Raw genomic sequence first — 24134 nt, forward strand, 5'->3', positions numbered from 1 at the left:
CAGCTGTGCGGAGCTGCCTGGGCAGAGTTACAGGCAGGGAGTGACATCATCAGTCACAGTGCAGAGCCAGCTGTGCAGAGCTGCCTGGGCAGAGTTACAGGCAGGGAGTGACATCATCGGTCACAGTGCAGAGCCAGCTGTGCGGAGCTGCCTGGGCAGAGTTACAGGCAGGAAGTGACATCATCAGTCACAGTGCAGAGCCAGCTGTGCGGAGCTGCCTGGGCAGAGTTACAGGCAGGAAGTGACCTCATCGGTCACAGTGCAGAGCCAGCTGTGCGGAGCTGCCTGGGCAGAGTTACAGGCAGGAAGTGACCTCATCGGTCACAGTGCAGAGCCAGCTGTGCGGAGCTGCCTGGGCAGAGTTACAGGCAGGAAGTGACCTCATCGGTCACAGTGCAGAGCCAGCTGTGCGGAGCTGCCTGGGCAGAGTTACAGGCAGGAAGTGACATCATCGGTCACAGTGCAGAGCCAGCTGTGCGGAGCTGCCTGGGCAGAGTTACAGGCAGGAAGTGACATCATCAGTCACAGTGCAGAGCGAGCTGTGCGGAGCTGCCTGGGCAGAGTTACAGGCAGGAAGTGACATCATCGGTCACAGTGCAGAGCCAGCTGTGCGGAGCTGCCTGGGCAGAGTTACAGGCAGGAAGTGACATCATCAGTCAGAGTGCAGAGCGAGCTGTGAGGAGCTGCCTGGGCAGAGTTACAGGCAGGAAGTGACATCATCAGTCACAGTGAGCTGTTAGGAGCTGCCTGGGCAGAGTTACTGGCAGGAAGTGACATCATCGGTCACAGTGCAGAGCCAGCTGTGCGGAGCTGCCTGGGCAGAGTTACAGGCAGGGAGTGACATCATCAGTCACAGTGAGCTGTTAGGAGCTGCCTGGGCAGAGTTACTGGCAGGAAGTGACATCATCGGTCACAGTGCAGAGAGCTGTGAGGAGCTGCCTGGGCAGAGTTACAGGCAGGAAGTGACATCATCAGTCACAGTGCAGAGCGAGCTGTGAGGAGCTGCCTGAGTTACAGGCAGGAAGTCTGCATCGTGTGCCCTGGACCAGTGAGGGATCTTCAGAAAAGGGATTTTTGGACCACCAGGGAGGTAAGACTTGGGAGGGGGACTATATTTTTTTATTTTTTTTTACTTTTAAATATTTTAAATATATAATTTCCACTACTACTGCCCCATCACAGATCCTACCTCCCTGCTCCTTCTGCAGCCCCTACCCCCTGCAGCCCCTTCTCCCTGCTCCCTCTGCAGCCCCTACCCCCTGCTCCTTCTGCAGCCCCTACCCCCTGCTCCTTCTGCAGCCCCTACCCCCTGCTCCTTCTGCAGCCCCTACCCCCTCCTCCCTCTGCAGCCCCTACCCCCTGCTCCCTCTGCAGCCCCTACCCCCTGCTCCCTCTGCAGCCCCTACCCCCTGCAGCCCCTACCCCCTGCTCCCTCTGCAGCCCCTTCTCCCTGCTCCCTATGCAGCCCCTACCCCCTGCTCCTTCTGCAGCCCCTACCCCCTCCTCCCTCTGCAGCCCCTTTTCCCTGCTCCCTCTGCAGCCCCTACCCCCTGCTCCCTCTGCAGCCCCTACCCCCTGCTCCCTCTGCAGCCCCTACCCCCTGCTCCCTCTGCAGCCCCTACCCCCTGCTCCCTCTGCAGCCCCTTCTCCCTGCTCCCTCTGTAGCTCCTACCTTTACACTTACTACAACTCCTACCATCACAAGACACCCTCTACAGCCCCTACCCCCTGCTCCCTCTGCAGCCCCTACCCCCTCCTCCCTCTGCAGCCCCTTTTCCCTGCTCCCTCTGCAGCCCCTACCCCCTGCTCCCTCTGCAGCCCCTTCTCCCTGCTCCCTCTGTAGCTCCTACCTTTACACTTACTACAACTCCTACCATCACAAGACACCCTCTACAGCCCCTACCCCCCTGCTCCCTCTGCAGCCCCTACCCCCCTGCTCCCTCTGCAGCACCTACCCCCCTGCTCCCTCTGAAGCCCCTACCCCCTGCTCCCTCTGAAGCCCCTACCCCCTGCTCCCTCTGCAGCCCCTACCCCCTGCTCCCTCTGCAGCCCCTACCCCCTGCTCCCTCTGCAGCCCCTTCTCCCTGCTCCCTCTGCAGTCCCTACCCACTGCTCCCTCTGCAGTCCCTACCCACTGCTCCCTCTGCAGCCCCTTCTCCCTGCTCCCTCTGTAGCTCCTACCTTTACACTTACTACAACTCCTACCATCACAAGACACCCTCTACAGCCCCTACCCCCCTGCTCCCTCTGCAGCCCCTGCTCCCTCTGCAGCCCCTACCCCCTGCTCCCTCTGCAGCCCCTACCCCCTGCTCCCTCTGCAGCCCCTACCCCCTGCTCCCTCTGCAGCCCCTTCTCCCTGCTCCCTCTGCAGTCCCTACCCACTGCTCCCTCTGCAGCCCCTTCTCCCTGCTCCCTCTGTAGCTCCTACCTTTACACTTACTACAACTCCTACCATCACAAGACTCCCTCTGCAGCCCCTGCTCCCTCTGTAGCTCCTACCTTTATACTTACTCCAACTCCTATCATCCCAAGGCTCCCTCTGCAGCCCCAGCTCCCTCTGCAGCCCCTACCCCCTGCTCTTTCTGCAGCCCCTTCTCCCTGCTCCCTCTGTAGCTCCTACCTTTACACTTACTACAACTCTTATCATCCAAAGGCACACTCTACAGCCCTACCCCCGGCTCCCTCTGCAACCCCTGCCCTATATGCATCCCAATGCTTCCTCTGCCGCCCCTCTACCCACTGCCGCCCCTCCCCCCTGCACCCACTACAGTCCAGGCACCCACTACCCTATGCACCCACTACAGCCACTACACTCTCTGCACTTACTACAGCTCCTATTTCCCCCTGCAGAGACAACAGCCCCTATTACCCCTATTACCCTTTGCACACACTACAGTCTATCCCTCCTCAGCACCCACTACAGCCTGTATTCCCCCCAGTATCCTCTACAGTCCCTCCCCCATGCACCTTCTACATCCCCTTCTTCCCGGCACCCTCTGCAGTCCCTACCCCTTTGCAAGCACAAACATAAAGGCACACTATAGTTACCAGAACATCCGCAGCTTAATGTACATTATAGAGCTTAATGTAGTTGTTCTGGTAAGTATATCTGCCCCTGCCGGGTTTTTGCTCTAGGAACACCTAGGTGCTTACCGTGTCATTGTTGCAAAATGTGCAGCACTGACATTCAGCATCTCCATGCTCTTCGCTGAATGCTTGTCATAGAGAAGCACTGATTCAATGCATCTCTATGCATCTCTATGAGATGGTGATTGGCACAGCACAGCGTTTTACTGCTCGTGCACAATAGCCTTCCAGTGCTTTCCTATGGTAGAACATTGGGTTGGCTGAGATCATCTAAATTGATGAACTCCACCAAGGAAAAAAGGTGAGTAAATCACGTTTTTAAGGGGTGATCTATAAATCTATAGCATCAGGAATACAAGTTTGTATTTCTATATACAAACTATAGTGTTCCTTTAAGGTAGCTCATAACATTTAAAACTTGGTTTGTAATTTAAGAAGCAAGATTTGGAGGCATGCAAACACAATGCCAAAATTCACAAATACCCCCTTATACATACTGCCATGCTAAACAAACACATATAAAATAATACTTTTTATATTTACAAAACCAAACACATGTATTCAGATGTACTATGAATCCACATATCCTGACACTACACACAAAGACATTCATGTATTCACTTACACTAGCGCTCAAAGTGAATATACACACAGAAACATACATTCACTTTACATGTACATACAATCAAATACAAGGTACACCACACCTACACCAGCATATATATCGGTGTGCTGGGGGCCCAGGTGCTAATTTTGACAGGGGCCGAGGCCACGGTTAGTCCGTCCCTGTCTCCAATTCTCTAAAAATATAAATAATCTCTTTAGGAAAGCTTATCATATTGGGGGGTAATATTTTTATATAGCAATTATCATTATCTCGCCTTTTGTAATTAGTATCTATGCTACACCTTGCTCTCACTTTATACTCTAGAAACAAAGGGGCACCGAAGTGCTAGGTTCCCAAAGGAGGGAACAGGAGTGTGTCTGTAGAACTCAGTAGGGGGTAACCCTGGTATATATACAAAAAATGGAAAGAAAAGGCGTATACCCTAGCTTGCTAAGCTTCGGGAGCGCCAAAGGGGAGAGTTCTGCAGCTGTTGTACTGCTTTAAGTAATGGACTAAAATATTTTAATCGTGGGTATCATCAAAAATATGATCCCAAAAGAAAACCAAACAAATAAAACTTAATGTACCACCACCATCCTAAACACACTGGGGTGGGTCATGTACACGCTGACAGTTGTATACAGTGAACCTAGTGCTGTAACAGGGATGATCCAGTAAATTATGCACTGGGAACTTCCTAGAAGGGCACAGGTCAATAGTTACTAGCCGTGTCCCTTAGTGCTCATAGTTGCTCCAAAAGTATTGCGGACTCAAAACACCTACTGCAGGAAGGCAAGAGTAGCTCTACTGGTACCAGCCTAATCTTATCAAGGGCTGACTAGAGTAGCTTGCTGCGGTACTTGCCCCTACTGTTGAAGGGGCTACGGTGAGTCCGCTGTGGAGGGGAAGAGAAATCTACACTATGCACTGTACATGGGCCATAGACAACACGGTATCAAACGTGCTGGTGATCTAAAAGAAGAAGTAACGACCTTAGATGTGATCACTGGGTGAGGGTAGTGGGTCGTTGTCTCGCTCAACCGATGCTGGAACTGTTCTAAATATCAATATTGGACAAGTGATTAGTGTACAGTGTAGAAATCATTTTCTCTCCACAGCGGTTTCACTACAAGCTCCTATTGTTATAGGGACAAGTACTTCAGCAAGTCACTGTAGTCAGCCTGGGATTAGGCTGTTGTTAGTGGGGTTACCGGGGCACTTTCTGCAGCAAACTCCTTAACCCCGCACAGTGCAGAATAAGATTTTTTGTCTCTCCACAGCTCCTACGAGTACAGGGGCGAGCACTGCAGCAAGTCACTCTAGTCAGCCTTTGTTAGGATTCAGGCTGTTACCAGTTGAGTTTTGGTGCTACTTTCTGCAGCAGGCTCCTTGACCCCGCATAACTATTGGAGCAACCACAGTAATCATTCAGTTAGCCCTGACGCTGGGTTTATACATTGTATCTCCAGCAGGTCAGACGGCTACTTTGTGCCCCTGTAGCTACACAGGGACACGTTGTTGTTTACTAGTGGTGTTTGTACAGTGCAGAATGCACAGGGATACCGTGTTGTCTATGGCCCATGTACAGTGCATAGTGTAGATTTCTCTTCCCCTCCACAGCGGACTCACCGTAGCCCCTTCAACAGTAGGGGCAAGTACCGCAGCAAGCTACTCTAGTCAGCCCTTGATAAGATTAGGCTGGTACCAGTAGAGCTACTCTTGCTTTCCTGCAGTAGGTGTTTTGAGTCCGCAATACTTTTGGAGCAACTATGAGCACTAAGGGACACGGCTAGTAACTATTGACCTGTGCCCTTCTAGGAAGTTCCCAGTGCATAATTTACTGGATCATCCCTGTTACAGCACTAGGTTCACTGTATACAACTGTCAGCGTGTACATGACCCACCCCAGTGTGTCTAGGATGGTGGTGGTACATTAAGTTTTATTTGTTTGGTTTTCTTTTGGGATCATATTTTTGATGATACCCACGATTAAAATATTTTAGTCCATTACTTAAAGCAGTACAACAGCTGCAGAACTCTCCCCTTTGGCGCTCCCGAAGCTTAGCAAGCTAGGGTATACGCCTTTTCTTTCCACTTTATACTCTACAGCTTTCAAAACTTACTTATTGTTCTGTTTTCTTTTAAATTTGTTTTAAATATTTGGCAAATGACATCATAATCCAGTTCAGACAAGGCACAGCCAGGGCACTCATTGCAAATGAAGAGGAGGAATAGAAACATTGTTTAATTTCTCCTCTTACTCTGTGCTGGGAGCCAAGTGTAAAGGGTGGAGCTTATAACAATGATTGACAGGGAGCTAAGATGGAGGCGCCCATTTGCTGTATAAAGAGGAGTGGATTGTACATTCCATTATATTTTGTACACAAATACATATTTGTATATATAGGGAAAAGTAAACATAATATTGAAAATCCCGGGAAATGACAGATCCATTTAAAGCAGAAGATTTTGCAGGGCCGTCCCAAGGTATTTACTGCATTAACTCCGAAGCAAAATAATTCCCCCCATATGTCTGTGTTTATATTTGAATCAAAAGGGTTTTTATGTCTCACGTTATTGATAAAATCACAGACTTTTAGAGTATGGAGGTACATATTGTTTCTGGATCAGTTAATCTGGAATTAGCGCTGCACACATTAACCTCCTGTTCTATTTATTGTTTAACCCCTTAAGGTCGGCGGGCGTTCTATGCCGTCCTTAGGGAACCAGCTCTAAGCACCAGAGGGCGGCATAGAACGCCCAAACCGTCCTTTGTACTTACCCGGTCACTGGCGATCCCACGCCGGCGATCGCGGTATGGGGATTTACCTGGGAGCGCAGAGAGTCCCCCTCCATCCTCTTCGGCCCCCCTGGGCCATGTGATCGCGAGGTCCTTGCGAGGACCTCATGATCACATGGACGGCATAGCTAGCAGGGGGAGTGCCTGTAATGACAGGTACTCCCCCTGCTGCCTGGAAATAGTAAAAAAAAAAAAAAAAGTTAATAACAGTTTCAAATAAATGTATTATTTATTCTATATATGATCTAAGTATAATATTAAAATACACTTAGACAGTGTATGTATGTATGTTTCTGTGTGTGTGTGTGTGTATATATATATATATATATATATATATATACTGTCTAAGTGTATTTTATATGAATATATATATAATTATAAATATATATTATCAAAATACACATACAATGATATTGATTAAATATATCACAGTAAAGGAGGAGACTATATTTAAAAGAAGAAAAACTACCACAACAAGAGGACATAGTCTTAAATTAGAGGGACAAAGGTTTAAAAATAATATCAGGAAGTATTACTTTACTGAGAGGGTAGTGGATGCATGGAATAGCCTTCCAGCTGAAGTGGTAGAGGTTAACACAGTAAAGGAGTTTAAGCATGCGTGGGATAGGCATAAGGCTATCCTAACTATAAGATAAGGCCAGGGACTAATGAAAGTATTTAGAAAACTGGGCAGACTAGATGGGCCGAATGGTTCTTATCTGCCGTCACATTCTATGTTTCTATGTTTCTATATGTATAATTTTCATTATATATATATATATATATTTATATATAATATAAAATAAATATGTAAATACGTGAAAAAAATATATATATGTGTATTCTAGCTGTATTTTAAAATGAATATATATATATATATATATATATATATATATATATATAGAGAGAGAGAGAGAGAGAGAGAGAGAGAGAGATATCAAAATACATGTAGAACGAAATAATATATATATATATATATATATATATATATATATATATATATATACCTATTTATAAATAAAAATAATTTTACATAATTAGGTAATTTTATTAATTAAAATTTGCGGGACCACCCTGACAACCCAGGCCAAAAGTCCAGGGAATTTAATTTGCTAGCACTATATTTAACCCTGTAACTTTCCTAGACACCATAAAACCTGTATATGGGAAGTACTGTTTTACTCGGGAGACTTCGCTGAACACAAATATTAGTGCTTCAAAACAGTAAAATGTATTACAACGATGATATTGTCAGTGAAAGTGAAATTTTTTGCATTTTTCACACACAAATGGCGCATGCACAGACGATATAATTGTTGTGATACGTTTTACTGTTTTGAAGCACTAATATTTGAAACGCTAATATTTGTGTTCAGCTAAGTATCCTGAGTATAACAGGACCAGGTAATCTTGCCGGTACTTCAATTTGGTGTGAATCTAAATGGATTCTAAGGCTTGAACTAGTCGAGTTTTCTTGGTGGCACCTGGAATTTGACTATATGTCTGTTTAACCGTAATTCTCCTCTTTCATATTATGTGCACACACACTTATTATATATCAATTTATTCAGTGGGGGAGGGTGACTTTCAGTACATAGTTGTTTCACAGAATAAACATATATGAATATAAAAAAGACAATGGGTTTGAGTTATTACATTAGTACAATAAAGTATCACAGTGTTTACATCTGTTCTAATGCACACTTTAACATTTCGCTATTGTTTCACCATAATAGTCTATTGTTTCCTTCAGTGAAGTCTGTGGTACCATTCAATTGAACTCAACAAATGTATATACACAAACAAACTTTCAGATAACCACGGAGTGTCACATTTAACGGTTTTCTATGTGTTTTTTCCATAATAGTTTTCAAAAGTCCCTATCTTGCTCTCATGCTTTTGTCGCCTCTGCGCCCATTCTCCCTCTTAGTTCTCCTCATTTTTCCCGATATCCCCCTCCCCTATACCACCTATCCCAAACTTCCCAGACATCTCTAAACTTTTCTGTAGCTTTAGCGGTTTCAGTAGACATTTTCTCATATATATAGAATTGTGTGACTTTGTCTATTAATTGTTGTTTATTCGGGCAGCTGTGTGTTTTCCAATTTAAGGCAATTAGGTGTCTGGCAGCCATGAAGATTATTCCTACTAGTTGCATGTGGTTCTGTTGTGTTTTTTCAGGGAATTGCAACAGCAAGCAGGACGTAATGTCCATTGGGAAGTTCTTAATTGCGAGTTCAGTTAATAGGGTCTGAACATCCCCCCAAAGCGGTTGTATCCCCCCACACTTCCACCACAGGTGTGGCAGAGTCCCCTCTTCTACATCGCATCTCCAACATTTGGGTGAGATATCTGGATAAATTTTGTGTAGTCTATCGGGGGTCATATACCACCTATAAAGTAATTTGCGATGTGCTTCAATATGTGAGTAGCACTTGGTCCATTTTTTGATCCCATTAAGGGCCAGAAGCCACCCCTCCTTCGTTAATGCGTTTCCCCCCTCTGTTTCCCAGTGTTGTTTACATGTCAGTGGTTTCTGAGGGGCTAATTCTAGTAATGCTTTATAGCAAAGTGAGAGGGCTTTGGGTTTCATCGGGGCTGTCCAACATCTGTGTGGTATAAGTCTGGCCGCAACTGTAGTGGCAGATATGGTGGGTGGTATAGTCTGAACGTGTGCGGTAATAGTGTGTTTTAATTGTAAGTAGGGGAAGATATCCCTTTCTGGGACCCCCCATTTGGCTCGTATATCGGGAAAGTCCATGATTTGTTGACCTTTACATATTTTTTGAATTTGGGAGATGCCCAAGCGCGCCCATCTAGCTAGTGGAATCGTGGGATTCACCGCTTGAAGTGCGGTTAGGGGAGCTTCTGGGTGGAAGAGTTTCTTCCAACCTAGGGAGGACATGTAGGTATCCCATACCCTGATCGATGCGCTCGTGGTAGGGTATAGATCTACTTTAGGGCCCCTTAGTGAACGCGGTGTCCACATGAAATTAAGTAGGGATGTGTGATGGAGTTGGTCTTGTTCCATATCTACCCACTGTGCTGCCCCACGTTGGGCGTGTAGGTAGATGCTCGTTGCGAGCATAGAGGCTTTGTAATAAAGTCCAATGTTAGGTAGTCCTATTCCCCCCATCTTTGTTGTCTGCTGTAGCAGGCCCAGGGGTAGCCTGGGTCTTTTACCCCCCCAGATGAAGGAACTACATATGGCCTGCAGTGCTTTAAAAATTGCGGTTTGGACACCTATTGTGAGCATGCGGAATATATACAGTAACCTCGGTAGGAGCATCATCTTATATGCATTTACTCGGCCTAGCCATGACATTTTTGCGTTCTTCCATTTATGTAGTTCTGTAGTACACAAATGTATGAGGGGTTTGTAATTGAGTTTTACTATGTTGCTAATAGGAGTGGCGATCTTAACTCCTAAGTACGTTATGGATGTCGTTCTCCAGTCTAGGTCAAAGGAGTTTTTAAGGGCAGTTACGTTCGGACCTGGTAAGTTGATCGGTAAGGCTTGTGTTTTTTCTTTGTTTAGGCGGTAGTACGAGACTATACCGTTGTCAGTCAGTAATGTTAACAGCTGGGGTAGTGACTGTTCAGGTTGTGAGAGTGTCACAAAGATGTCGTCCGCGAACATCGCCAGACAATAATCCTTGTCTCTCAGTTTGATGCCGGATATGGCTTGGTGTTGTCTTCTCTTCCAAGCTAAGGGTTCTAGGGAAAGGATGTACAGCAGGGGGGACAATGGGCATCCCTGACGTGTCCCATTTGTAATGTGAAAAGTTTGCGATAGGAAGCCTCCATGGGAGACCCTAGCGCTAGGTTTCGCATATAGTGCCATTATCCCCCGGATAGCCCCCTCGGGGAACTGATACTTGCGCAGTACCTGTGTCATGTACTGCCAGTTTAGCCTATCGAAGGCCTTTTCGGCGTCTAGCGCCAGGAAAAGACCTCCAAGGCGCCCCTTCTCCATCCCCGCTATGATATTTAGTACTTTCCTCGAGTTGTCGGAGCCCTGCCGACCCCTCACAAATCCTGACTGGTCATTGTGAACTAATTTTTGTAGGAGCGGCGCCAGCCGTTCGCTGAACAATTTTGCATAGATTTTGACATCACTGTTAAGTAGTGAAATGGGCCTGAAGTTTTTACATTGGTCCTTGCTTTTGCCCGGCTTAGGAAGTGCGGATACATGTGCCATTGTAACTTCTTCTGGCAATGCTCCGTCTTTCCTGCAGTGATTGAAAATTGCATTGAGAGGCTGTGCTAGCGTGGAGAGGAAGGTGCGATAGTATATATTAGATAGGCCATCAGGTCCCGGTGATTTGTGTAGTGGAAGTGTGGAGACCACTGAAGTGATCTCTTCTAGTGTGAAAGGTTTATCAAGCTGTTCTGCTTCTGCGGGAGATAAAGTTGGGAGATCTATTCCCAATAGGAAGGCATCAATGTCTGCTTTGGAGGGGCAAATGGTCTGTTGGTCATCTTTCAGATTGTAAAGTTTTTCATAATAGTGTGCGAATTCGTCTACTATCCCTTGTGGGTCCAAAATTGTGGCACCCTTGGGATTTTTGATGGAGGCGATTTTGGAGCTAGCAGCTCTGTTTTAATTGGGCGGCCAGCCTTGCTCCGGCTTTATTGCCTGCAGCAAAAAAGCCGTGCTTATACCTGTGCGTGAGAAAAGTCGTTTTGGCCAGTTCTAGATCTCGCAGTTGTGATTGTAATAATAATAATTTAGTGTGTGTGGCTGCTGTGGGGGAGTGTTTGTTAGCGTGGGTTAGGGAGGTTAATTCGGAAAGTATGGCCGTGTATGCTTCGAGCCTCTTTTTTTTTGCAAAGCTGGCATGTTTTATGAAGCAGCCTCTTATGAAGGCTTTGTGTGCTAACCAAATTTGGGGGAGAGGAGAGTCCGGAGTCTTGTTCTCCTTAAAGTAAAACTGTAGATCCTGTTCTATTTGCCTAACTATGTCAGGGTCTGTTAGCAGTCGTTCATTGAGTCTCCAGCTGTTCCTTCCTGTGTTTGGGAATTGTTCCCTGAAGTGTAACGTAATAGGGGCATGGTCCAACCAAGTGATTAATCCTATATCAGTGCGTTCAACTTTCATAAGGGAAGAAGAGTGTAGTAGGAATCTATCTATTCTCGAATAGCTGTTATGAGCTGCAGTGTGACAGGTATAGTCCCTCTCCGTGGGATGAGTGATTCGCCACGGGTCAACGAGATTGTGTGCTGTTAGTTTGTTGCGTATTATAGTGGTCAGTTTGGACCTGTTCTTTAGTGTTTGTGCGGTCAGGTTCGGGCCCCCCGAGGAGTCCAAGTCGCTATCTAACAAGAAGTTTGTGTCACCACCAATTATCACTTCCCCTAGTGAATGAGCAGACATCAATCCCATCAGAGCATCAACAAAATCACCTTGGTTAACATTAGGACCATAAACATTAATTAAGGTGTATACATTATTATTCAGAGAGCATTGTAACATAAGGTATCGTCCCTGTTTATCCCCAATTTTGCGTATTAAGGAGAAGGCTACATCTCTACTGATGAGGATAGATACTCCTCTTTTTTTTGCGGAGTAGCAGGAGTGGAAATCTATGGGATACTGAGGGGAGTTAAATTTCGGTCGTTTACTCCATTGGAAATGTGTTTCTTGATAAAGCATTACGTGGGCACCCAGTGATTTGGCTTCGCGTAAGGCTAAGCGGCGTTTATGAGGGGAGTTTAACCCCTTGGCATTTAGGGAGCATATTTTGAGTGCCATCCTGGTAGTGGGTTTGGTTGTGGCCTATCACTGGTGGGTGGGGTGTCCCTTTTACAGCCATATGCCTGTCTACGAGTAATTGCATGACCATTAAGGCAGTGCCAGCTGGTGGTAATGGTATGGGACTTGCTATCCGTGGGTCTGTTTTTTAAAGAAAATAGAAAGAAAAAGAAAAATAAATCAATAGGACAATTGGACCATAAGTCAACTATATACAATATTCCGTTCACTGCGCCCTGGTAGTGCAGTGTCAAGTATAACGGATTATTTTGTGGCTCTGAGTTTGCAGCCACTTTGGGGGTGGGAATTCTGTAGAACGGTTTTAACCGCAACAATAGTTAAACAGTTCCTAAATGTCTTAGGATAGCCCTCGACAGGTGCGAGTAAGCTATGAGCCCGGCATAGTAAACTAAAGAAGGGGCTTGTATGAGTGCAGTTTGTGCATACGACCTGTCCTTTATAAGTGCAGTGCAGTCCACGGGCGATTATGTGTTCTGGTTTTTCTTGTTGTAACCGTGTGTGCTCGTGGTACGCGGCCTTTTCTGCCACTCGTTGTGGAGTTTGATTGCAGATCCGCTTTCTGTGGTTTGGAGGTGGACATCAGGTAGAGGTATGTTCCATTCCATCAGCTGTTTCTTGCCTGATTCTGGATCAAGGATCGGGTTTTCTACGCCATTATGTTTGACTAGTAGCTTAGTCGGGAAGCCCCACTTATATTGCACCTCCGCTGCTCTCAAAGCCGCTGTAATGTGCGCAAAAGAGTGCCTTTTAATCATGGTCGCGGAGGATAGATCAATGAACAGCTTAACTTGGGATAATTGTCCTGGAAGCTGGCCTTGGCGTCTGGATGCTTGCATGATGCGCTCTTTCGTGGTAAAATAGTGTATGCGCGTGATAACATCCCTCGGTATTGTTGTTGGTAGGTGCTTAGGTTTTGGGAGACGGTGTGTTCTATCTAAAAGCAATTCACTGTCCGTCAGAGTAGGGACATACGCCTTAAAGAGATCTTGCACATATTGGGTCAGCTCCTGGGGGCTGATTGACTCCGGTATTCCCCGGATCCGAATGTTATTACGGCAGTCCCTATCCTTGTGGTCTGCAATTTTAGCTTCTAGGCGTTGTACTTTATCACATAGTGCTGTGTGTGCCTCTGAGAGGCCATTATGTGCATCTATTATTTCCTCTGCCTGTTCCTCCAGGCGTGCTGTTCTTTCACCCAGCGCTTGGATGTCTGCCCTGATTTCTGCAGCAACTTGCTTTAAATCTGTTTTAAAAGTGCTTTGAAATTCTGAAAGCATGTTATGCAGGGCGGCATTAGTGACCGGTGTTTGCATGTTTTCTATGGTGTGAGTACACTCACCCATTGCTGTACACGAGGCTGGGGACTGAGGTCGGCCGGCGCCATTTTGTTCCTCTGCTCCACTCTTCGGCGACGCTGCCACATGTAGTTGGAGCGTTTTCTGTTTAAATTTTTTGGCGATTTTTGTAGACATGATGTTAGTAAGGTGTGCCCTCGTTTTGGGCTCAGTTGCCGGTATTTAGTCGCTGTGTTTCCTCGCTGTTCGCACCTGTCGGCGGGAGAGCTCCGTGCTCAGGCGACTGCTCTCATGCGCCGCTAAGCCACGCCCCATAATACTGTTTGCTTTTACTGCAATAAAATACACACATTTGTATTCAGCGATCTATCACGTGTACATCAACAGTACCCCCTATGTACAGGTTATGAAAGTTGGGTAAAATGTATGTTTAAATTGTACGTATAATTGGGTTACCTCTCAGGCTAAGGGGAGGGAATCTGTGGGATCTAACCATTGTGTGATTGCATAATGGATAATTGTATGTGAGCATCTCCCTTGCAGGGGAGAATTGCATAAAAGCAGAGTGTGTGTCATTAAACCTAAGTTCTACTTTACCCTCAATTTGGAGTGCCGTCTCTTATTGGGGGAATCTGCTACAAGGGATTGCTATGCTTGTCATATTCCCTTGCTAAATCACTGCTAAGCTCTTGGAATAGCTGGTTCCTGTTTTGCTCTCTGGAGGAGTCTACTGTGGTTATGGTGTCTGCTGCAGTGCTTGGAGTCCTCAGGAAGCGCTAGGAGCATCCTTCAACGGAGGTACCCAGTCGGGGTGCCCGTCGATCCGTTACAAGCGTGAATGAGAGGAATGGGGGGAAAAACGTAAGCAAAATGAAAGGACCATTTCATTGGTAGGGCATCTTGATCCATTGCCTTCGGATGGAATCTCATTGACACAGAGCAAGGGACTTGAGCATTCTAAGCAGTCGCCATGAGATCCACTTGGGGAAGACCCCACCTCTGGACCAATTGCTGAAACACCGATCTTGAAAGATGCCATTCTGTCGCCTCCACCTGGTGTCTGCTGAGGAGGTCTGCTAAAACATTCTCCTTTCCAGGGAGACATACTGCACGCAGGCCTTCCACATGAAGCTGTGCCCAGGTCATGATCAACGTCACTTCTCTCAGCAGTGAGACACTCCTGGTATCCCCTTGATGATTTTTTATAGGCGGCAGCCAGCCTGTTGTTCACTCTCAATTTTATCCAGGCACCCTTGATCTGGTGTTGAAAGTGGAGGAGTGCCAGAAATGTCGCTCTCAGCACCCGTGTATTCGAAGGCAGGTTCTGAGTTCTTGGAGGCCATCTTGCTTGGGAGAATAATTTTCCCAGATGTGCTCCCACTCCGTACTGGCATCTGTCGTGATGACTACCCAGTCGATTTCCTTCAAAGGAAAACCTCTGGAAATGTTATTCCCCTCTAGCCACCAAAGAAGCTTCCTTTTCAGATCGAGAGGAATGTGGATCAGTCTCTCCCAGTCCTCTGAGCTGGTTTTGAAATTCCTCAGGAGATACTGTTGAAGTGGATGAAGATTCGATTGCGCCCATCTGTCAAGGTCTATGGTAGATGTCAAGGTACCTAGGAGCTTCATAAATTCTCTCGCGGAAGTCTTGAGATTGAAGCTTTGAATACGATCCTGCAGGACCATCTTCCTTTCGTGTGCGAGGGATACCATCGCAATAAGGGTATTGAAGTTTGCTTTCAAGAACACCAGTTCCCTTGTAGGATCTAGTTGACTCTACTCGTGATTGATGAGCCACCCAAACTGTGAGAGAGTCTCGAGGACCAGATGTCTGTGTTGAAGCATGATCTCGAAGTCTGATGCCACTACCAAGATGTCGTCGAGGTAGTGAAAAACTGCAACATCTTTCCTTCTCAGGAGTGCACGCTGTTGGAGAAAGTCTCACTGTGCATCTGACTTTCTCCACTATAAATTTATGCTGAGCTCATACAGCTTGGCTCTTTCCTCTGCAAAAGTTAATTACTTCAATACCCTCATAACCACACTCTCCCGCGAATCCAAACGACTATTTCACACATTTAACTCTCTTCTTCACCCTGCTGTTCCTCCTCCACCTACTAACTTGACCGCCTCTGACTTTGCAACTCACTTCACTGATTGTAGATCTCTACAATCAGAGAAGAGATTGCTCATCTTTCTTCTTCCCCTTACAATACTTCCCCTAACTTCACTCCCTCTGCTGTTCTATGTTCATTCGCACCCGCTACGTTGGAAGAGGTTTCTGCTCTGCTCCAGTCCTCCCGCCCCACCACCTGCTCCTTAGATCCAATTCCCTCGCATCTCATCCATACTCTGTCTTCTTCTCTTTCTCCACCTCTCACTAAAATTCTCAATCTCTTTCTCCTCTGGTATATTTCCATCGCCCTTCAAACATGCAACTGTAACCCCAATTCTAAAGAAGCCCAACCAACTATTGTCCTATCTCGCTACTGCCTTTTGCATCCAAGATCCTTGAAAGAATTGTGTATGCGAGATTGACAGACTTCCTCGAGTCCAACTCTCTGCTAGACCCGCTTCAGTCTGGTTTCCGCGCTAAGCACTTTGTGGAAACGGCACCGACCAAAGTATCCAATGATCTACTCGCTGCAAAATCTCGTGGTCATTACGCTATCCTAATTATCATTGACCTGTCTGCGGCTTTTGACACTGTTGATCATCAACAGCTTCTTCTTATCCTTTGCAATATCGGTCTACAAGATATTGCTCTTTCCTGGTGCACCTCCTACCTCTCCCAGCGCTCTTCCAGTGTTTCTTTCTCTGCCTCTGCTTCTTCTCCCCAACTCCTTTCTGTTGGTGTCCCCCAAGGTTCAGTCCTCTACTGTTCTCCATCTATACTGCCTCCCTTGGTAAAGTCATTAGCTCCTTTGGCTTCCAATATCATTTCTATGCAGATGACACGCAAATCTACCTGTCCTCTCCTGATCTCTCCCCGTGTCTCTTACTGCCTCTCTGCTATTTCTAACAGAATGGCTCCCGACTTCCTTAAACTAAACTTGACCAAAACTGAAATTCTGGTCTTTCCTCCCTCAAGTGTTGTTACTCCTGTGTCTGTCTCCCTCCAAGTCAACGGTGCTACCATCAGCTCCACCACGCTCTCCTTCAAGCCTCATGTTCAGTCTATCGACAAATCCTGTCATTTCCATCTCAAAAACATAGCGCGCATCCGCCCCTACTTAACGCCAGATGCGACTAAGGTGTTGGCACATTCCACTGTCCTTTCTCGCCTTGACTACTGTAATCCGCTTCTCAGTGGTCTTATGTGCTCCCAACATACGCCGTTACACTCCATAATGAATGCAGCAGCGAGGCTCATCTTCCTGTCCGCCCGCACCTCCCATGCCTCACCCTTCTGTCAGTCCCTACATTGGCTTCCTATAAAATATAGAGCTTGCTTTCAAATCGCTACATAATGCTGCTCCCACCTATCTATCCTCCCTTATACACAAGTATGTCCCGTCTAGGCCCTTACGATCTGCTGAAGACAGTCTATCTTCTGTCCGTACTCCCACCTCTAATGCTCGCCTTCAAGATTTCTCTAGGGCTTCACCGTTCCTGTGGAACTCGCTTCCCTCCTCTGTTAGATGCTCACCCAGTCTCCACTCCTTCAAAAAATCATTAAAAACACACTTCTTCATAAAAGCCTATTAATTAAACTGTTAATAGCTCCCGACTGATTCCTCTTCTGCAACTGTCACTAGTCTAATACTATCCTTACCTTTTTGTGTAATTTTACCCCACTCCCTCTAGCATGTAAGCTCATTGAGCAGGGCCCTCAACCCCTCTGTTCCTGTGTGTCCAACTTGTCTGGTTACAACTACATGTCTGTTCGCCCACCCATTGTAAAGCTCTGTGGAATTTGACGGCGCTATATAAATAACATAATAATAATAATGGTGACCAGAATCTTCGAGAATGTCCTCGGGGCTGTACTTATCCCAAAGGGAAGAGCCTGAAACTGGAAGTGCTCCTGTTTTACACAGAATCGGAGAAACTTCTGATGTCTGGAAGTGACAGGAACATGGAAATAGGCATCTCTTAGATCTATCGAGATTAACCAGTCCCTGTGGTGGACCACTGGAAGGGTGGAACAGATGGATTCCATGCAAAATTTTCTTACCCTCAAGGAGAGATTGAGCTAATGTAGGTCTAGGATAGGTCTTCACTTTCCTCCTGGTTTCTTGACCAAGAACACGGGAGAATAAAATCCTTGGAACCTTTCTCTCACAGGTACAGGAACAATGACCTGTTCCAGTAGCAGATTGTCTACATAAAGAGTCAAGATGCCTCTCTTTTGCTTGTTGACAGGGAGCCTTGTTGGTCGGGGGGAAGAATCTTCGGACTCCAGACAATAACCTCCGGTGATTATAGAATTTACCCAAGCATCCGGAATCACTCTCCAGGCCCTCTGGAAGAACGAAAGATGTGCTCCGACATGAGGGACCTGGCGTAATCCACCTTCAGAACTGCTTGTTGGGGCGAAAGGAAGAGTTTTGAGCCTTTGGTCTGGAAGATTTTGAGGTTAGACCACTCTTCCAATTGGAGAGCCGAGTATATTCTCTGCCAGGTCTATAGGTTTTGCTATCTCTATAGCCACCTTGAACCCTGTACGGACGATGGTCCTGTTGTGGTCTCTTTGGACGCATGACTTGCTTGACCTCAGCCGCTTTTTTAATGGCTTCTTCAAGTGGTCTGCCAAACAGCACCTCACCCAAAAATGGCAGGGTACATAGATTATTTTTGGAAAAGAGGCCTGCTCCCCAGGATCTCAACCACAGTGCCCTTTTGGCAGTAACGGAGTGTGCCATGACTTTGGACAGAATTCTGATGAGATCTGTGGAAGATTCTAACAACCAGTCACTGGCTAGTCTGATATCTTTCAAGGAGTCTGCCATTTGACGTCTGCTCACGCCTCTCTCCATATCTTCTTCCAAATCAAGTATCCATGAATGTAACGCTCTGGATAAAGCAGGTATAGAAACAACTGGATGACATCCCAGGCCTGCTGTCATGAATACCTTAGAAAGATCTGCATCAATTCTTTTATCCATGGGTTCCTTCCGTGAAGCATTGCTATCAATAGGAAGCGTGGATCTCTTTGCAACCTTAATAATCGGAGCATCAATCTTTGGGACCGCCGTCCACATTTTTGAATCCTCCTCCTTAATAGGGTACAACTTGGACAGTCTACCCTGACTTGTAATCCTTTTTCCCAGATTAACCCACTCTGAGCGAATCAGCTCCTTAATGGATCTGTGCACTGGGAAGAAAGGTCTTCTCTTATGGAGGTCTCCGAAGTGCCTATCAGAAGCTGAAACTTCTATCACCTCTTCTGGCAAATCCAAGGTTTTCCTAACCACCATGATCAGATGCTCCATGGCCTTTAAGTGTAAGGAACAAGGTTGTTCCATGAACTCTTCCTCACTAGATGAGATGGGTTCAAATTCCAAGGAACCAGCGGTGTGTCTGAAGTCCTCTTCATATAAGTCGGAGTCCCGGCCAAAGCTCTCACATCTGGGTCTTTTACTTCTATTGCCCTGGGCTGAAGATGTAGAAGCTTGAGGAGGCCTGCGATGTTCTGACTCTCCAGCAACCACGGATAAGCATTTACGGCATAGCCTGCAGTTATCCAAAGGCCTTGCGCCACATCCAGGGCAGGCCGCCGGTTTATCCCTTCTCTTAGACCTCGCCACTAATTTTTGGAGGAGCCTGTTTGCCAGCCTCTTGCCTTCTGACTATGGCCCCTGGGAGAGTTGCCCTGTATAAACTTTATTTGGGCTTATGGACTTTTATTGGACTGTTTCCGGCCCTTTAAATACTGTGGGGAAAGATCTGTACTTTTTATATGGCACTTCGGATGCAGCCACCATTCGCAAAAACGAACATGTGGCGGCGACCATTTTAATTCATTTGAATGCGTTCAGCGGTGTTTGGTCGTCGAGCTCATGGAACTAAAATTGCATTCACGACGGCACGAACACCGCTGAACTTTTACCTTCTTGTGGAACTTGTACATTCGAATGGAGTCGAACGGTGTTCGACCATTCGAACGCCACAGTAATATCAAACAGCATTTGAACTGCAATGAATAGACCGACCGCACAGCCCAAATCTGTGGAACTGTTTTGGGCAGGAAAATGTGTAAATAAGAAACGTCCCGGAGAACACATTAAATTTGTAAACCGAGGTACCACTGTAATTGTAACCAGACGACTGGACGTACAGGAACAGAGAGGTGGAGGGCCCTGCTCAATGAGCTTACATTCTAGAGGGAGTGGGTATAGTGACACAAAGGGTAAAAGTAGGGGTAAGAAGTAAGTTGTTAGAAAATAATTCACTGAGGGCTTAGTAGGTAATTTTTGCCAGTTGCAGGAGAGGAGTCAAGGGGGGCTGGGGGATAAAAACCTGCTAACAGTTTAATTGATATGCTTTCTTGAAGAGAGTTTTCAATGATTTTTTGAATGAGTGGAGACTGGGTGAAATTCTTACAGAGAAGGGAAGGGAGTTCCACAGAAAAGGTGCAGCCCTGGAAAAGTCTTGGAGGCGAGCGTTAGAGGTGGGAGTACAGACAGAGGATATACGTAGGTCTATGGCAGAGCGTAGGGGCCTTGACGGAACATACTTGTGTATTAGGGAGGATAGGTAGGTTGGAGCAGCATTATGTAACGACTTGTCAATATACTTATGTATATTATTTCGTTCTACGTGTATTTTATATATATATATATATATATATATGTATTAATATTAAATATACACTTAGACTAAATATGTGTATGTATGTACGTGTGTGTGTATATATATATATATATATATATATATATATATATATACTTGGATCATATATATAATATATAAATAGATATATATATGATCTAAGTATATATAATTGTATTTTACACTGTATTAATCTTTTATTATTTTTTTTTACAGGCAGCAGGGGGAGTACCTGTAATTACAGGCACTCCCCCTGCTGACATTGCTGTTGATGGCTATGCCATTCATGTGATCGTGAGGTCCTCACAAGGGCCTCGCGATCACATGGCCCAGGAGGACCGGAAAGGAAGCAGGGGGACTCCCTGGGATGCCAGATGAGTCCCCACACCGCGATCGCCGGCGTGGGATCACTGGCGACCGGGTAAGTAGAAAGGACAGAGGGTACGTGCTATGCCACCCGCCGGCGTTTAGAGCCAGGTCCCTAAGGACAGCATAGCACACCCGCCATCCTTAAGGGGTTAGCAAGAAAATATGGAGGATTTTGCTATAATTTCTATGAGTTTCCTGTAAAGTGAATGTTGTATTTCAGACCGCACAGGATTAACTATCAACACGGTAAAACATTCACAATGACTAATTTCCTGCACCCAGTGACAGGAAGAAGAAAGGAGTTTAATTTTCACTATTCTTTGCTGTTTTCCAGGATGGCGTCAGAAGATCTGAGTGAAGAGTTAAACTGCTCCATCTGTCTGAATATTTACACGCATCCGGTAATGCTGAGCTGCGGACATAACTTCTGCTGTGTCTGTATCGGCAATGTGCTGGATACACAGGAGGGAGCTGGAGTTTATACCTGTCCTGAGTGCAGAGCGGAGTTTGGGGAACGTCCTATTCTGCAAAGGAACCTGAAGCTGCGTAACATTGCAGAGTGTTACCGTTCTGCGCAGCCAGAAAAAGAGGATTCTGGGATTTTCTGTACTTACTGCGTTCACACTCCTGTACCTGCAGCTAAGACATGTCTACTCTGTGAGGCTTCCCTGTGTGACGTCCACCTGAGTGTACATAGCAAGTCTGCCGAACATGTCTTAATGGATCTCACTTCTTCCCTGGAGAACAGAAAATGCTCCGTCCACAAGGAGACCCTGAAATATTACTGCTCTCAGGATGCTACCTGTGTCTGTGTGACCTGTATTGCCTTTGGGGATCACAAGGGACACCAACTTTGTACCTTGAATGAGGCGTCTGAGAAGGAGAAGAAGAAAATCAGAAAAGTTTTGGACAAAATTATCCTAAAGCAGGGGGAAATGGATGAAAAACTACAGAGCCTCCAGAAGCGCAAGAGCGAAGTACAAGATAAAGCTGCCGGGGTAACTGAGAGAGTCTCTGCTTTTTTTCGTGATATCAGGAAACAGTTGGAATCCCTAGAGAATCGAATCCAGAGTGAGATCTCCCGGCAGGAAGAGCAGATCTCACTCCAAGTCTCGGATTTAATACAGCGACTGGAAATAAAGAAGGAGGACCTTACCAGGAAGGTGGGTCACATTGAGGAGCTGTGTAACATGACGGACCCACTAACTGTCTTACAAGGATGGCAAGCAGACAGCGCTGACTTTAATGATACGGAGGATGAAGATGACATGGATACAGATAGGGATAATGACACATCTTCTACTGTAGGGGATCTGGATGAGGTTCTGGTCTCATTGACCTTGCAGCGTGAATTAAATGATGTTATCGCTGATGTAACTATAAAGAATGGACTCCATGTGCCAGAGGTTTCAGACCTATTATTAGATGTAAACACGGCTGCTAATGATGTATCTGTGTCAGAAGATTTAAAAACGATATCCATGTCTGATGAAAAGCTGAACCGACCGCAAAGATCTGAGAGATTTCTTAATTATCAGGCTTTCAATAAAAGAACATTTATGTCAGGGCGACATTACTGGGAATTGGAGACCAGCGATACAGGACTTAGCAGGATCGGAGTATCTTATCCCAGCACAGAGAAGGAAGGCAGGAATTCCATCATAGGGGATAATAATAAATCCTGGTGTTTGTGCATGTATGAAAAAGACTCTTATGTGATACATGAATCAAAGCCATATCAGTTACTCCCTGCTCCTTCCTGCCATAGATTTGGGATATATCTGGACTATGAAGCTGGTCGGCTCTCATTCTATGAGCTGTGTGACCCAGTCAGACATTTATACACCTTCACTGCCACCTTCACTGAGCCTCTACATGCTGGGTTTATGGTGTGGGGAGATAGTTGGATCAGAATCAGTAGCTAGTTTTAAACTGCATTTATATGTGTAAAATTCCTGCATGACATCAAAATACATTTGTCTATAGTTTGATTGGATTGATTTACATTGTAAAAATCTAATTATTTTATGAGAAATGTATTGTCCAAAATTCTGTATATATTTCAAAATCTACATTGCTAACATGTAATAATTAACACGCATTTATTGAGTGTCCAAATTACTGCTATGTAAAGATAAAATGCATTATGTCAGAACTTGTTTTCTGTACAATACTTTAAATATGTTCATTGGCAAAGGTGGAAAAAAGAGCTTGCAGTTGGCATTCCTTCCTTTTTGGCTTCTTGTGTACATTATTTGCTATGTAATTAAAAGTTAATTCACGTTTGAATCAGTTTTTTTGTTTTTTTGTAAATCTTTATTTTTGTAGTGCAGCAATAAGAATACATGCTGAACCAGACACTTCGATAATAGCAAACATAGTCATAATATCAGTGTAGAGGAATATGACATATATAGAAATGTAGCACTGTTTTTATTTTTTTATTTTTAGTATAAGATACAGTGGCGTAGCTAGAACTTTTGCCGCCTGGGACTGTCCCTGAGGTTGCCGTCCCTATCTCGACCCATGTCATGTCTGGTGCAATTGAATAGACGTCCGTGACTGCACCAGACCTACCTCTTTTAAGTGCTCAATGGCTCTAGCCCAACAAAGCAAACTTTTCAAGATTTTTTTTAAGATATACACCCAATTCATGCATGTCATTAATTGGGGGCATATCTACTAAACAGTGATTTTATTGGATGGTGTGGGAGAGGGGATCTGTGCAGGGAGGGGCACTGTCAGTGAGGCAGGGTAAGAGGATATCTGGGCAGGGGAGGGAGAAGGGGTCTGTGCAGGAAGGGGGGCTGTCAGGGAGGCAGGGGGAGAGGGGATCTAGGCACGGGGAAGAGTGGCTATGGGCAGGGAAGGGCACTGTCAGGGAGGCTGGGTAAGAGGATATTTGGGCAGGGGAGGGAGAAGGTATCTGTGCAGGAAGGGGGACTGTCAGGGAGGCAGGGGACGGAGAGGGGATCTGTAAAGGGAGGGGGACTGTCAGGATAGCAGGGGAGGGAGAACTAGATGCCAAGTGGCGAAGAATTATGCTATTGTAACGTGACAGATGAGTCCCTACTAATTGCCAAGCAGCGTGAGAGGCGCTACCTATGCGTTGGCCCGAGGGGAGATTGAGGCCACTGAAACGTTGGGGCGGGGTGTTGGCCTCTCGGTGATAACTAAAGCATAAGATAGAATGGGCGTGACATGGGAGGCCCTCTCTATGCGACCATGCGAGGCGGTTAACTATGATTTGGCCTGAGGGACGTATACCTCAGAGTATGAGGATGGGTGTTGGCCTCGCGGGTACACTAGCTTATGGATTAAGACCAAAAACAAAAACCTAGTTGGACAACCTAAATCTCAGAAAGCCAGTATCACTCTAAAAATAGAAAAGGAACAGGGTTATGACATCGTACCTGATAAAGTTT

At 45.9% G+C, this 24134-nt stretch overlaps 1 protein-coding gene across 1 annotated transcript; it reads left to right on the plus strand.

Annotated features, from left to right (window-relative positions):
• Window positions 1-1065: 1065 nt before the first annotated feature.
• Window positions 1066-22634, plus strand: LOC134571974 (E3 ubiquitin-protein ligase TRIM39-like). The gene is made up of 2 exons (XM_063430709.1): window positions 1066-1090; window positions 21044-22634. Exon 2 carries the CDS (start codon window positions 21045-21047, stop codon window positions 22632-22634), a length of 1590 nt encoding a protein of 529 aa, XP_063286779.1. The 5' UTR covers window positions 1066-1090; window position 21044.
• The last annotated feature ends 1500 nt before the right edge of the window (window positions 22635-24134 follow it).

This window comes from Pelobates fuscus, chromosome 8, assembly GCF_036172605.1.
Source record: "Pelobates fuscus isolate aPelFus1 chromosome 8, aPelFus1.pri, whole genome shotgun sequence".
NCBI lineage: Eukaryota > Metazoa > Chordata > Amphibia > Anura > Pelobatidae > Pelobates > Pelobates fuscus.